This window comes from Oncorhynchus nerka, linkage group LG24 (assembly GCF_034236695.1).
Source record: "Oncorhynchus nerka isolate Pitt River linkage group LG24, Oner_Uvic_2.0, whole genome shotgun sequence".
NCBI classification, from domain to species: domain Eukaryota; kingdom Metazoa; phylum Chordata; class Actinopteri; order Salmoniformes; family Salmonidae; genus Oncorhynchus; species Oncorhynchus nerka.
Window position 1 is genome coordinate 61,162,981 of NC_088419.1, and position 17,103 is coordinate 61,180,083.

Here is a 17,103-nt window from a genome sequence, read left to right on the forward strand (position 1 = left end):
AAAGCTGAAGCAAAATGTATCACATTTAAAAATAAGTGATGTGTGTCTAGAAACAAAACAGTACTTTTGTTATGACTCAAGGACAGCGTGAAAGAGATAGAGAATGAAACCCATACTGAGCAGAGTGCCACTGAGTAGGAGAGCCTGTCTCCCTCACCACCATACCTTTCACCATCTCTGAGAGCTGAGGTCAGAGCTGGAGAGGGCCACTGGAGCGCAGGAGATGAGAGCTAAAGCTGAGAACTGTCTGTAGACTAAAGACAATCAAAAATCCCCTGCCTGTCTGAGACTGGCTCAACCTGAAACCTCCCTCCCAAAGCCTGGAACTGGTGGAAATACAGTACATGTACTGCTCACTGCTCCACACACACACACACAATATAGTCTACTCTCTGTCTCTGAATCCATATTGGCGACATATTGCGCCTCAGCTATGCAGAGCACACACACAGAACTGCAGTTCACTCAAATCAAAAATCTGCCCAGTCAAGAAGGAAGGCAGCCACATGCAGTGTAACAGTGACCAGAGCTAATTTCAATCCCATAAAGAGGAGCGGTTTAGAGGACAGAAGCACTCCAGTAAGTCCAAACTCTCACTTTCCACCACTGCCATAACAGGACAATGGCAAAGTCCACTCCCTCCCCAGACAGAGTGGTGGCAGCTAGAGTCAAAGGTTACAGCTAGCCATTAACAGGCTTAAAATGCCAGCTCTTAAGGCCAGTGGCACTTAGCCCGGGACTGTTGTGGGTAGATGTTTGGGTTCTAACAAAAATACAGCACAGAGGGCCATGCGGGGAACCCACCCCAAACAATCACAGTCAGGCACTAATAAACAGTGTGTGGTGGCAATGGGCTCTGGTGAAGAGAGAGAAAGTGTGCCACAGAGGAGTAACCGAGTGCAGGAGATAAAACAGGCCAGAAGGCCTGTATTTTCCATCCGTTTCCTGTACAGTGCTGCCTCTCTGCCTGCGAGATAAATACTTCACTCAGTGAGTTATGCAGTCCAGTCCACTCCAAAACAATAGCAGGAGGTATTTCTGCTCTGTGGCCCAGCCTGCTGAGTCCACAGTCTGCACAGAGCCTGCTCTTTGTGCCAGGCATAAATGTTTTTCAGACTGGGGTTTAAAGGCCTGCCTGCTTTGTGGACCAAGTTGGGGCTTATGGTGTACCAAAGGCCCCAGGCGGGAGTTATAAAAAGAGAGATCAAAAAAGTTATTCTGTCACAGGGGACATTTTAGCTCTGTGTCATCTAATATGCCTATAATACAAAAGCTGAGATAAACATGGTTGTGAATAGGAATGAGTTTAGAGACTACATGGCATATAAATGACCCCAGGATATAAACAGAAGATGGCTTGTTTACTAACTCCAATTTCATAATTGCTGGACAGCCTTCAGTTTGGAAGGATGCTCCAATTCAGCGGAGAAGGACGCCGACTACAGAATAGACTATTTGCTCGGGCAAATAACAGTAGTCTGTCCCCGACCCGCTTCTGCTGACATCACAGAACACGGATGTTGAGCCAAGTGAAAACAATACGCTCAAGATAACAACAACGGTGTCAAGTCTTTGGGCTGATCCGTAGGCTTTGTGTTTTCTCCAGACGCAGCTGCAGGGACCCGTGAAAGGAGCTCACGCCTCAGGGCCAAGGCAATTGTTCTACCATTTCACTCTCCGCTCAGAGACAAAAGTTTTTCATTTCTATGGGGAAAAACGAATGGTATCATATATATTCGGACACTAGTTACATTTCCATAGCGGCCGCGTCTTTACGCAAAACGTTTACGCGCAGGCGATACAGACCATTTAAAGTGCACCACGAGAGCGTTGAGGGAGAGAAAACAATTAAAACTCAATGTTCAAATTCATCGCCCGCCCGCCGCCCCCCCCTTTCTTTCCTTTATTCGCTACTTTCCCAAGCATACCCCCTCCCTCTCCAGCCGCTCTGAAAGCTGACTCTCAAACCACAAAAGCAACAGTCTGCAGCACGGAAACAGTGGAACTTTTTTTTTTACCATTTTAGCTTTCCAGGCGAATCTCATGGTCAGCGCTTCTCTCATGATCCGGAGACTGCATCAGAACACGGTATAAACAGTCAACCCAGGCAATAAATGTTTCCAGTCCCCAGCGACATACGGTGCGGTCCTGCTCTGTAAAATATATTCTTCACTACACAATCCGTCACAGCTCTCTTGTCTGTGTTGTCCCCCTCTCTCAAATCCTCCTCCTCTCTTTCAATCTCCCTTCTTCCTCAGTCCCCTGTTGAATGGCTGAGCTCCGCCCACCGCACTCCCGGTCCTCACAATAACCCCTCCCGTTACCATTTTCTTTAGATTTTTAATTTTCAGGGAGAACATTATGTGAAAGATACAATCTGACAGTAAATTTAAGATAGTATTTTAGTGCCCGTCGAGATTTTCGTTGATATTACGCATGCATGCTTGTGTGTAAAGCTTAAAGGGTCAATCTGAAGTTCCTTCATCCATTTTTGGACGTTCGTTAATAATATATACATATTGATTATTGAATAATATAATTTATAATTGCCTCATGAGCTTAGTTCAACTGTCAAACCCCATCAGAACCCCAAATATAAGATTGTTTTACTCCAGTGTTTGTAAACATTGTAAATAAACGCTGTATACCCCCAAAACATGCTTGAAACTATCATTTTTATATCTTGGATGGTCAAGTCCTAGCTCTGTCCATGAATTTGAGTGGTTACATTTCTCCAGGCCCACCCTTTAGCTTTTAACCAAAACAGAGGCGGGGTAACGCTTTGTTATTGTTTCAACTAAGGATTGGCCCTTTAAGCCAGATAGTCCTTGTTCCAGTGAAACAATACTACAAGAAGGCTGGAGCTGCAGTCACAATTGTGTATTGTTTATGTGAATAGGGTATGTGTGTGAGAATAGTCAACAACTGTTCCACTGTTTATGTATTTGTAAACATAGTCAACCACCAGTGGTGTAAAGTAAGTAAAAACACTTTAAAGTGCTACTTAAGTCGTTTTTTTGGATATCTGTACTTTACTATTTATATTTTTGACAATTTGTACTTTTACTCCACTACATCCCTAAAGAAAATAATGTACTTTTTACTCCATACATTTTCCGAGACAATCAAAAGAACTCGTTACATTTTGAATGCTTAGCAGGACAGGAAAATGGTCCAATTCATGCACATCAAGAGTCAACATCCCTGGTCCTCCCTACTGCCTCTGATCTGGAGGACTCACTAAACAGAGAACATCCCTGGTCATCCCCTGCCTCTGATCTGGAGGACTCACTAAACAGAGAACATCCCTGGTCATCCCCTGCCTCTGATCTGGCGGACTCACTAAACACAAATGCTTTGTTTGTAAATTATGTCTGAGTGTTGGAGTATGCCCCTGGCTATTCATAAATTGTCAAAAATAATAATAATTTGAAATGATTTATACTTTTTACTTTGACTTTTGATACTTAAGTATATTTTAGCAATTACATTTACATTTGATACTTAAGTATATTTAAAACCAAATACTTTTAGACTTTTACTCAAGTTGTATTTTACTGGGTGACTTTCACTTTTACTTGAGTCATTTTCTTTACTTTTACTCAAGTATAACAAGTGAGTACTTTTCCCACCACTGTCAACCACTTACTTGAGTCAGTGGAGAGATAGAAATCAGCAGGTGGTCAAACATTTAGAGAGTTATTTTGAAGCCATTAGGATGATCAGTAAAGGTATGTCTCATGTAATAACTTCAGCCACCAAGACCCACACAATGCACTGTGAGTAATGTACTGCACCAGTAGTAGGACTAGACTTCCAGTGGACAATGGGAGCCCTCTGTAGGAGAGTAGGCTGGCCATGCCGTGACCCGTGTCCTCTGACTCTCATACACTGGCCCATGTAACACACAACGTCACACAGCATCACACCAAACGTCACACACAGTGTCAGTCGGTGCCCACAGACGTACAGGCCGGCCAGGGTGTCACTGCTCCCCAAACAACCCAGTCCAGGTTGGCTGCAGGCCGGGCCAGAGGCCAGAGGCTGCCTGCCTGGAGGGCCAGGGGTCCAGGGAAGCCCTGTGTAGCCTGGCTGGAGGCCAGTTCCCAGGCTGGCTTGCCCCACCATCCACATCAGTCTCCAGGGCTCTGGGAAGCATCGACAGGCAGTGGGAAAGGTTGTGACCCCTGGCTCTCCCCCGGGGACTGTTGTGCTGCTCTCAGAGGTGAGTGATGTCATCCTTCTGTGCGACAATACTCCTTCTGACAAATGTGACAGGCACAGCTCAACTCTACTGGACCGATGAGCACACATCTCCCATTTCACAAGGACTTGGTTTGGGATGCAGAGAGAGAAGGCTAAGATCTTTGGTGCAATCTACGGAGTCTGGCGCTGCACTGTTCAGATTAAATAAGAGACTGTTTGTATTGGCCCAGCTGCTGGGGATAATAAATAAAGCCATATATCTGGTTGATTTACAGTACTAAGATCCTACTGCTGCTCCAACAGATCTTATAGTCTGGAGCAAGTCTCTATGGAAAAGGAGGTTTGTTTGTCTGGGGGGCCGGAGGAGGGGTGCTGTTCATCCTGAGATCTGGAATAAAATATATCTCCAATATCACAGCACATACTGGGGGACTGCACAGAAGGGTTAGCTCTCCCCTGGCTGGAACCCCTGGACCCCCGGCCACCAGCCTTCCCTCTGGGGGACCCCTATCTACCCCCCCCCCCCCCCCTGGAGCCGGACAAAAACAGGAGGCGCACGGTGCTGTTGTTGCACCACTGTGGGGGAAAAGGCACATTCCAGGAAATCTCCCACTTCCTGCCTGCAGCCTCCCGACTCCACAAAGCCTGCTGTCTTCATACATGACGGGTGGGGCTGGCAGGGCTAGAGCCATAAAACACTACTACTGCTACAGAGGGAGAGGAGAGGAGAGGAGAGGAGAGGAGAGGAGAGGAGAGGAGAGGAGAGGACGGGAGATGAAAAGAAAAGAAAAGTAGATGAACCATAAAACTCTACATCAAGGGGACAGGATTGCATCAGAACACTCACTTACAGAGAGAAGAGAAGAGACACTCAGTAGAGCACTATAGGGATCTAACTACCCATCTCAGAGCCAAGAGAGTTTTGCAGATAAGACAGCCAGACCATTCAGGATGGTTTGAAGCTGCTCTGTTTAAGTGAAGAGGATCAAGAGGTCATTGTCAGAGAAAGTGTACGTGTGTGTGTGTGTGTGTGTGTGTGTGTGTGTGTGTGTGTGTGTGTGTGTGTGTGTGTGTGTGTGTGTGTGTGTGTGTGTGTGTGTGTGTGTGTGTGTGTGTGTGTGTGTGTGTGTGTGTGTGTGTGTGTGTGTGTGTGTGTGTGTGTGTGTGTGTGTGTGTGTGTGTGTGTGTGTGTGTGTGTGTAATAGAGTTCACAGCAAGGTCAGGAGCTCATGGAGAGGCCATTTAAGCCAGAAGAGATCAAGCCAAAACAATAACAGAGTCATTAGTGGAATTCAGAGGGAATTTAGGAATAATTATTATATTTTGTACATCAAGCTGGTTGGATATTTTAAGTTGAACCTTAATTTAACTAGGCAAGACAGTTAATTAGGAACAAATTCTTATTTACAATGATGGCCTTTCATTAGCCTGATATGAGCAAAAAATAAGATTCATCCTCACTATTAAAGTATTGGCAGCTGTTAGAGCCAGAGACTCCAGTGGAAACTCTGTCATTGCATCATTGCATAACAAGCAGTACTAGGAAGGTCCTGTCAGCGTCCAATGCCAGTCTGTCTGTCTGTCTGTCTGTGAGACACAGGGAGGGATCACTTCCCCGAAGCCTCTACTCCCACTACTACTGCCACTATTGTGACTACGTTATGTCAGGTACACTTTGTGCCTGTGTGTGGGTGGGCCATGTGTCCTGCTATATGTGTCTGTGTTTAATTTACACTGTCTGCGCATGAAGATCAGTGTGTGTGTGTGTTTGTGTTTTAACCACACTATCCAGTAGGGAGTGGTATATACTGTATGTAAGATGGTGAATTTATCCAGAATCAGCTCTGGGTTTGCCAATGCAACGTGCAGGAGCCACAACGCCAGAGGAGTTGGTTGTTTTTAGGACTTTATGATCTTCTAGCTTTGTAAAATGCTCCTGTAACAGGATTCTTCCGTCAAAGGAGAGGAGGACCAAAATGCAGCGTGGTTGAAATTCATGTTTGTTTTTAATAAGAAAACTATACATGAATAAACTACCAAAAAAACCAACAACAGTGTAAACCCGAAACAGTCCCGTGTGGCACAAACACTGACACAGGAGACAATCACCCACAAAACCCAACACCAAACAGGCTACCTAAATATGGTTCCCAATCAGAGACAATGACTAACACCTGCCTCTGATTGAGAACCAAACACAGAAAGGCCAAACACAGAAACAGACAAACTAGACACAACATAGAATGCCCACTCAGATCACACCCTGACCAAACAAAACATAGAAACATACAAAGCAAACTATGGTCAGTGTGTGACAGCTCCGCCATTTCCTGGTTGCTAAAATTCGAATAGTTCGTCTAATTTCAGTTTTTGTGACAAAACAAGCATTGCATAGTGTAGAGAATTATCGTACCACCAAAATGCTGTGAAATATATTTTCTATAACCAAAAATATTGTATTTTCAGCTGTTTGAAGCTGGTGTACAAAACTGAAAGTGAAAGACTTATATTTCCCTCACTAACTTTAAACATCAGCTGTCTGAGCAGCTAACCGATCGCTGCAGCTGTACATAGCCCATCTGTAAATAGCCCACCCAATCTACCTACCTCATCCCCATATGGTTTTTATTTACTTTTCTGCTCTTTTTCACACCAGTATCTCTACTTGCACATCATCATCTGCTCATCTATCACTCCAGTGTTAATTTGCTACATTGTAATTACTTCACTACTATGGCCTATTTATTGCCTTACCTCCTCACACCATTTGCACACACTGTATATAGACTTTCTTTTTTTTCTATTGTGTTATTGACTGTACGTTTGTTTATTCCATGTGTAACTCTGTGTTGTTGTTTGTGTCGCACTGCTTTGCTTTATCTTGGCCAGGTCGCAGTTGTAAATGAGAACTTGTTCTCAACTATCTTATGTGGTTAAATTAAGATGAAATACATTTTTAAATTAAAAAGGGCACAGTCAGTTGTGACCTCTCAATCATGCAGATTACAGTTTCCACTCTCTTGCTCATGTTCCTCCTCTCTCTTCATGTCTCTCCTCCATGTTTCTACCCTCTCCTTCGCTCTCACCCCTCATGTTTCTCCACTATTTTCCTATCTTCTTAATTAAGTTGTCCCCCTTTCCCATGTTTCCCCCCTCTTCTCATCTCCCCCACTCTCCCTGTAGTGCATGTTTCTCACCTCACCTCTCGTTTTTCTCTCCCCTCTTTCTATCCCGTCTTCTTCTCTCCTCCTCTTTCCTCCTCAAAATCAAATCAAATTGTATTTGTCACATGCTCCGAATACAACAGGTGTAGACCTTACCATGAAATGTTTACTTACAAGCACTTAACCACCAATGCAGTTCAATGAATAGAGTTAAGAAAATATGTACATATAATGTACTAAAAATGAGGCTACTTCCCGGGGGGGGTAAATGTAGACTTGGCGCTCCGGTACCGCTTGCCGTGCGGTAGCAGAGAGAACAGTCGATGATTCTGGTGACTGGAGTCTGTGATACATTTTTTTGGGCCTTCCTCTGACACCGCCTAGTATATAGGTCCTGGATGGCAAGAAGCTTGGCCCCCCTATAGTCCACGATCAGCTCCTTTGTCTTTCTCACGTTGAGGGAGAGGTTGTTGTCCTGGCACCACACTGCCAGGTCTCTGACCTCCTCCCTATAGGCTGTCTCATCATTGTCGGATGGTGTTGGAGTCGTGCTTGGCCATGAAGTCGTGGGTGAACAGGGAGTACAGGAGGGGACTAAGTATGCACACCTGAGGGACCCCTGTGTTGAGGATCAGCGTGGCAGATGTGTTGTTACCTGCCCATCAGGAAGTCCAGGATCCAGTTGCAGAGGGAGGTGTTTAGTCCCAGGGTCCTTAGCTTAGTGATGAGCTTTGTGGGCACTATGGTGTTGTACGCTGAGCTGTAGTCAATTAACAGCATTCCTTTTGTCCAGGTGGGAAAGGGCAGTGTGGAGTGCAATTGAGATTGTGTCATCTGTGGATCTGTTGGGGCGGTATGCGAATTGGACTGGGTCTAGGGTTTCCGGCATGATGGTGTTGATGTGAGCCATGACCAGCCTTTCAAAGCACTTAATAGCTACTGACGTGAGTGCTATGGGGGGGTAATCATTTAGGCAGGTTACCTTTGCTTTCTTGGGCGCAGGGACTATGGTGGTCTGTTTGAAGCTAGTAGGTATTACAGACTCGGTCAGGGAGAGGACTCTGATCCATTGTTACCCTGTGAGGCCCTGTGTGAGGCTCTATCAGTGGCCTCCTGGCCTCATTAGCATAGTGATTCATACAACCGGCCAGACTCCAGAGGAATGACATCATCACCACTGCCAGTAAACCCCACTAAGACACTGAGAGCCCCTCCCCTCCCTCTGGATGGCCACCAGCTGGGGCTGCAGTGTCTTACAGAGGTCTTTGGGAGCACAGACAACATTACACCATGGCTTATACAGACTGATCCTAGAACTGCCTCAGAAAAGAGTAAGATGAAATTGCTCCTAGATACTGAGGTCAGTTTTACATTTCCCCCCACCTAAGCTGATCCTAGATATGTGCCTAAAGGCAACTTATAGGCATATCTAAAGCTTTCCGAGAGGCAATATTACAGGCTGATCCGGAGTGTTCCACAGTGTTCATCTGGGGTCAATAGGCTTGAGCCGCCCTCGGCACCAAAACAAGGATAATCCTCAGTTCTAGGCTGTGCTTTATGATGACTCACACTGTACTGCCATGTCTTATAGACATTACGGTAACTTGGGGTATCCCCAGTAGCCCTCCATCCCCACCCCTGACCCCCTGCCTTTAAGCCCCAATTAAGAAGTGTGGGTCTGCCTGTCTGGCCTCCTGTTACAGTCAGAGCCATCTGTTTCTCACAGCCTCTGTAGCACTACAATTCTGCTGAGATAAACACCCACGGATGCATAGAACCACTGACTCCGTTCTATATTGAAAACCTAGAAATGGACACACTAGATCTACAAACATTTTATGGCCTGAGGGTTCAGACTACAAGTGGGTGAGATGCTGACATGCCGGATTGCCTGACCATTCATATGAATAACTGTCCTGAGTACACCACCCTGCACTGCCCACTTGGACATCGGCCCCCTCTCTACCCTCTCCTCCACACACACACACACACACACACACACACACACACACACACACACACACACACACACACACACACACACATACACACACACACACACACACACACACACACACACACACACACACACACACACACACACACACACACACACACACACACACACACACACACACACACACACACACACTCTGCCTGCTCAGGCAGAACACGCAGTAAGCTGGGACACATGACTGGGATCAGGCTGGGCTGTTGTGGGGAGGGGAGGGGGCTCACATGGTTTACCACAGTCCTATTGCACAAGCTGCCAGGGGCTGGGGTTTTTGTGGTGTGCAGTCCAGGTTTTGTGTGCGTGTGCATGATTTAGTGCATCTATTTGATTTAAAAAGGTTAGTGTGCTTACATAGCCAACAGCCACTGTACCACTATCATCCGCAGCCTGAAGCCCATCCAAATGTGTGATCAACATCGACCCCCCCCCCCCACACACACATGCACACACAGCTGCTACACTATCAAAACCACTCAGAATTGTGTTACCCAGTAGGGGGGCACCATATTGCCGTGTGCCCCTATGGTCTGATGAGTTTCTGCCCCAGTTGAGTGATCTGATCCTCTGGTGTGATGTGTGATGCCCAGGCCTGGACTGGAGGATGACAGGGACAATAGCCTGACTATTGACTCTTCACAACTTCTCTATGCCACAATTAATCCAGGACCCATAATACAGTATGAACCATGGAGCAGCTAGCTAGACTTGCAAGATGCTACCCAAGAGTGTGAAATTAATAGGATGCCAACAAAGAGGTGTACTTTGAAGAAAATATTGCAGACCCATTTATTTGGTAAATGGGTCTGCAATATACCAAATCAAATCAAAGTGTATTTGTCACGTGCGCCGAATACAACAGGTGTAGACCTTACAGTGAAATGCTTACTTACAAGCCCTAACCAACAGTGCAATTTTTAAGTTAAAAAAAGGTATTAGGTAAACAATAGATAAGTAAAGAAATAAAAACAGTAAAAAAGACAGTGAAAAATAACAGTAGCGAGGGTATATACAGTAGCGAGGCTATAACAGTAGCGAGGTTAAATACAGTAGCGAGGCTATAACAGTAGCGAGGTTAAATACAGTAGCGAGGCTATAACAGTAGCAAGGTTAAATACAGTAGCGAGGCTATAACAGTAGTGAGGTTATATACAGTAGCGAGGGTATATACAGTAGCGAGGATATAACATTAGCGAGGATATAACAGTAGCGAGGTTAAATACATTAGCGAGGCTATAACAGTAGCGAGGATATAACAGTAGCGAGACTATATAGAGTAGCGAGGATATAACAGTAGCGAGACTATATAGAGTAGCGAGGATATAACAGTAGCGAGGTTAAATACAGTAGCGAGGCTATAACAGTAGCGAGGCTAAATACAGTAGCGAGGCTATAACAGTAGCGAGGTTAAATACAGTAGCGAGGCTAAATACAGTAGCGAGGCTATAACAGTAGCGAGGCTAAATACAGTAGCGAGGCTATAACAGTAGCGAGGCTATAACAGTAGCGAGGCTATATACAATAGCGAGGATATAACAGTAGCGAGGCTAAATACAATAGCGATGATTTAACAGTAGCGAGGCTATATACAATAGCGAGGCTATAACAGTAGCGAGGATATAACAGTAGCGAGGCTAAATACAGTAGCGAGGCAAAAACAGTAGCGAGGCTATAAACAGTCCCAAAACATATTCTAGTCTGTGCTAGCAAAACAGTCCTGCAGTTTAGTATCTGCTTCATCTAACCACTTTTTTATAGACCAAGTCACTGGTGCTTCCGGCTTTCATTTTTGCTTGTAAGCAGGAATCAGGAAGATAGAATTATGGACAGATTTGCCAAATTCAGGGCAAGGGAGACCTTTGTACACGTCTCTGTGTTTGGAGTAAAGGTGATCTAGAATTTATTTTCCCTCTGGTTGTGCATTTAACATGCTGATAGAAATGAGGTAAAACGGATTTAAGTTTCCCTGCATTAAAGTCCCTGGCCACTAGGAGCGCCGCCTCTGGGTGAGTGGCTATTGTTTACAAATATGCACAGACCGCCCCCCTCGTCATATCGGAGTGTGCTGTTCTTTCTTGTCGGTGCAGCGTATATCCCACCAGCTGAATATTCATGTCGTCATTCAGCAATAATTCGGTGAAACATAAAATATTACAGTTTTTGATGTCCCGTTGGTAGGATATTCGTAATCGTACCTCGTCTAATTTATTGTCCAATGATTGTACGTTGGCAAGTAATACTGATGGTAAAGGCAGATTTCCCACTCACCGCCACCGTATCCTTACAAGGCACCCCGCCATGTGTCTGTACCTGCTCTGTACCTGCTGTCTCTCTCTTGCCAATGACAGGGATTTCGGCCTTGTCGGGTGTCTGAAGTACATCCTGTATGTCCTGCTCGTTGAAGAAAACATCTTTGTCTAATCCGAGGTGAGTGATCGCTGTCCTGATATCCAGAAGCTCTTTTTTGCCCGTAGAATACGGTGGCAGAAACATTATGCACAAAATAAGTTACAAATAACACAAGAAAAAAAAACACATAATAGAACAATTGGTTAGGCCCCGTAAATGATGTGACTGGAGAAGTCAGCCCTTTTCTGTACTTTTGGGTCAACACAGAAACACAGTTCTATTTAGGACAATCAAGTGTCAGTTTCCTTCCCCAGACTGTTGCAATGGGAGGTTTGTTGAATGACAGTGTTTTTACAGACAACCTCAGTTCTCCTCTGTGTCATAATAAATATCTCCATAACAAACCCAACTCCATTGTCGTGTCATAATGGCACATGACTGTCAAGAAATGAAAGGTTAGCTGGAAAGGAAACATTTGAACGTCACATAAAAAGAAAAGAAAAGAAAATGAGACAAAAACGGGAAGGAGGACTGCTTGGTCAGCTTTTCTATTTTTCCTTGGAAACCACATCATCATTGTGGATTTACTCTCGTGGTCTGCTATTGCTTCTGCTATTTCAATGGCCCACTATCGAATGGCCCTGCTTGGTTTATTACCAGTCATTGGGTTTTGCTGAATATTGCCTGCATTCTAGTTTATTGAGCTGTGTGCTTTATCACCAAACTGCTCTGCTACACTCTCTGTGGCTGGGAGTGGAAAAACAGATCACAGTATCATCTTCCAGGAGCCAAGAGCCAGGAGCTAGGATCTAGGAGGCAGCTCTATCTGTCTTTATGAGGCTCTAAGTCCCCAGTAACACTGAATAGGGACACCTCAGCATTCTCTCTTTCTGACCTGCACTTTGAACCTGGCGGCCATCATCCACAGACCACAGGACCACATAACAACGCCATTAAAACACATTAGTTCAATCACTGCTTTACTTTATGGCTGGCCTGGTTTCGTAACCGATCATTAAGAAGAGGAGAAGAAAGGAGGAGGGGGAGGGAGGGAAAAAATGGATTACAACAATGCTTCACAAGCAAAGGGAGCAGAACTCCCAAAGTCTCAAAGTTCTACTGGACATAAATGCATAACAGGCATAACAGTTATGTAACTGTAGTCTGTAAAATTGGAGCAATTTTTCTCTTGTAACCACTAACAGGAGGACAAAAATGTAATACTAAATGCACCTGTGACATTCAAATAGATAGAGAGGAGAGAGTCTAATATAGGGAAACATAGTGTGAATAGATAGAGAGGAGAGAGTCTAATATAGGGAAACATAGTGTGAATAGATAGGGAGGAGAGAGTCTAATATAGGGAAACATAGTGTGAATAGATAGGGAGGAGAGAGTCTAATATAGGGAAACATAGTGTGAATAGATAGGGAGGAGAGAGTCTAATATAGGGAAACATAGTGTGAATAGATAGGGAGGAGAGAGTCTAATATAGGGAAACATAGTGTGAATAGATAGGGAGGAGAGAGTCTAATATAGGGAAACATAGTGTGAATAGATAGAGAGGAGAGAGTCTAATATAGGGAAACATAGTGTGAATAGATAGAGAGGAGAGAGTCTAATATAGGGAAACATAGTGTGAATAGATAGGGAGGAGAGAGTCTAATATAGGGAAACATAGTGTGAATAGATAGAGAGGAGAGAGTCTAATATAGGGAAACAGAGTGTGAATAGATAGCGAGGAGAGAGTCTAATATAGGGAAACATAGTGTGAATAGATAGAGAGGAGAGAGTCTAATATAGGGAAACATAGTGTGAATAGATAGGGAGGAGAGAGTCTAATATAGGGAAACATAGTGTGAATAGATAGGGAGGAGAGAGTCTAATATAGGGAAACATAGTGTGAATAGATAGGGAGGAGAGAGTCTAATATAGGGAAACATAGTGTGAATAGATAGGGAGGAGAGAGTCTAATATAGGGAAACATAGTGTGAATAGATAGGGAGGAGAGAGTCTAATATAGGGAAACATAGTGTGAATAGATAGGGAGGAGAGAGTCTAATATAGGGAAACATAGTGTGAATAGATAGGGAGGAGAGAGTCTAATATAGGGAAACATAGTGTGAATAGATAGGGAGGAGAGAGTCTAATATAGGGAAACATAGTGTGAATAGATAGGGAGGAGAGAGTCTAATATAGGGAAACATAGTGTGAATAGATAGGGAGGAGAGAGTCTAATATAGGGAAACATAGTGTGAATAGATAGGGAGGAGAGAGTCTAATATAGGGAAACATAGTGTGAATAGATAGGGAGGAGAGAGTCTAATATAGGGAAACATAGTGTGAATAGATAGGGAGGAGAGAGTCTAATATAGGGAAACATAGTGTGCTATCAGAGTACAGTGAGGTTGGTCATTCTCTGACAAACAATCAAACAAACACGATTCAGACCGCATTTAACACACACAGACTCGTTGTTTGGCGTGTCAATGCCAAAACGAGCTTAGACCTATTAGCCTACACACTGTGATTGTGTACATGTGCGTATGTACACAACATCTGTGTGTGTGTATTATTATTTCGTGTGAAATCACAAATCTGTGTGTTTGGAATATGTATGTTTGGAATATGTATGTTTGGAATCTGTGTGAGCAGTGGTCAGTGGAAGAGGCCTGCCGTCCGGCCTGGCCTTTCTGTCCGGGAAACAATGGGCGGAAACTGTCCAGCGAGTCGGGAAGAGACGTCAGCCAGGATGTCAGATAAGAGGACCAGGGGAGGACCATCATAAACATTCACAATGTCACACTTTATATCCACTGAGCACACACAGACCTCCATTCAGATTATATCCATATTCACCATATCAACACTATGTACTTTAGTACTGAGCCACAGACCTCCATTCAGATTATATCCATATTCACCATATCAACACTATGTACTTTAGTACTGAGCCACAGACCTACTAATAGTTGCCGTATCTACATTTCGATTGGTTAAACATACACAGACCACCCAAACACCTCTATTCTTAGATACCACATCAACAATGTTTAGGTGAATGCCAGATTCAAAAGATTCAGGGCTCAAATAGGTACACAAAACATCTCTCTCATGCAAACACTCAAAGTGACATGGTTAATAAACTGTTATTACCTCTCTATAAACACACACTGATAGTACATCATATGTAAACACAACCATGGTTCATGTTCCAGCTACATTGCTGATAGACTCTGATGTAACCACTTCTTGGTAGTTGGAACTTAAACTGTGTGGAAGGCAGCAGTGATGCAGGTTCCCTGAATGGATGGATGACCAGCAGGTCAGTAGCGGTCAGGAGTGGTCAGAGAGAGCGACCGAGTGTTACCAGTGGTCAGCACTACCTACATGCTTCTGTGCAGCAGAACTGCTGACAGGGGCTAGAGACGAGGCTTCGCTTCCCGCTCAACAACAACCCCCTCCTTCTCCTCCCCTCTTTCCCTCCTCCGTTTCCTCAGAATCACCACAACCACACAGATTGATCTTTGAGGAATAAACAGAGCTCAGCAGAAATACAGGTCACACTTCTCTGTGAAGGTAGAGCTGTCCCCCGGTCTGTCTGCCATCTGCCTTCACTACTGTACACAATCACATTGGACTGTTCCTTCTAGTACACAATCACATTGGACTGTTCCTTCTAGTACACAATCACATTGGACTGTTCCTTCTAGTACACAATCACATTGGACTGTTCCTTCTAGTACACAATCACATTGGACTGTTCCTTCTAGTACACAATCACATTGGACTGTTCCTTCTAGTACACAATCACATTGGACTGTTCCTTCTAGTACACAATCACATTGGACTGTTCCTTCTAGTACACAATCACATTGGACTGTTCCTTCTAGTACACAATCACATTGGACTGTTCCTTCTAGTACACAATCACATTGGACTGTTCCTTCAGACACTAAAGACTTTGGACATTGAATGGTCTGCCATCGTCTACTTTTCTGTCAATTTCCTGAATCCCTTTGTACAGTGTCTCTCTCACACCTCAGCCCAACAATGAAACTACCAAAACATATCTCCTTGAATTTGGCCCTGCAGACCTGAACACAGCATCACTGAGAGATTGAACACAGAGACAACTCAGACAGAGAGACAGAGCAGGAAAGTGTATAGACCCACTTCAGATGAGAAGACCAGTCCATCGTACTGGAAGGACACAGCAGAAAGTGTGAAACAATGTTTCCCTAACATTAAAGACTATCCACCATAGACAGAGATACACAGAGAAGGGTACATGAAAGACAGCTACACACACGCACGCACGCACGCACGCACGCACGCACGCACACACACACACACACACACACACACACACACACACACACACACACACACACACACACACACACACACACACACACTCCGGTAGTGACTGACCCAGTGTCGGGGGCTGCTCTCTGGTGATCGAGCCTGGTACCTCTGCAGGAACACCCCTCCCTCCCCATCCAGCAGAGAGGCCTCCATGTCGGAGCAGTGTCCGTGGGGACCGGGGGGCCAGGGCAGCAGGATGGCCAGGGGGTAGTGGGATATCATGGTGCCCCAGCGGCTCAGCGGCAGGGTTGGCTGGGCTGGCAGGACATATTCTACTCTGGAAGGCAGTGCGAGGGTGCTGTTGGGGGTTCCTCTGGATCTCTGGATCTCTGGTTCCTCAGTGTCTGGATCAGGGTGGTAGAATGTTGTGGATCCACTGGCTCAGAGTGGCTGTTGTCACTGGTCTTCTGTACCCCAAGGGCTCAGGTTTTATTCTCTGTTATATTCTCTGCCTGTGTGGTTCAGTAGGCTGGTCAGTCCTCCTGCTCCCAGGCTAGGTTGCTGTGTCTCTGGTCTTGCAATTCCCTCTTCGCTATGTTCCTAGAGGTGTGAGTGAGGCTTCCTCTCCAACAGACACCGTTTCCTCTTTCTCTTCTCCTTTAAACTCACTCCTTCTCTCTCTTTTCCCCTCTCGGTGTGTGTGGAGCTTGGTTGTAGCCTACCAGCTCTGACCAAATGAGTGATTAAATTCTATTGTCTATCTCTCCTTCTCTCCCTCGCTCACTCTGTCTCAGCCAAGAGTGGGAGGAGCTTAGGATAAGCCCCTTAACTATCCAGTGACTAAAAATGTGGATGAAAGACGGGAAAAGAGAGAAGGGAGGTTGATGTTATGGAAGGAGGATGTCAGGATTTCCAATATATTCTAATGGATGTTTTCCATGATGTTAACTTGGATGGCTTAATTTATGTGGTACCTGAGCCAAAATTAATACACCACTCAAACCACTAAGCTCCATAGCCACAGCCATTATGAGAAAAGTAACACAGATCATGTTAAAGTATGAT

The 17,103-nt window shown here is 44.8% G+C and overlaps 1 protein-coding gene across 2 annotated transcripts in view; it reads right to left on the bottom strand.

The window, feature by feature from the left end:
- Positions 1-16,786, bottom strand: part of rgl1 (ral guanine nucleotide dissociation stimulator-like 1) — a 32,150-nt gene extending 15,364 nt beyond the window's left edge. Inside the window, exon 1 of one of the 2 annotated variants that reach the window (XM_029632593.2) lies at positions 16,165-16,786. In XM_029632593.2, coding sequence (XP_029488453.2) covers positions 16,165-16,320 — 156 coding nt within the window. In that variant the 5' untranslated portion in view covers positions 16,321-16,786. Of the gene's footprint in view, positions 1-2,018; positions 2,287-16,164 lie in introns of those variants that run through there. The other variant, XM_065009030.1, reaches the window with a different exon arrangement.
- Between the last annotated feature and the right edge of the window lie 317 nt (positions 16,787-17,103).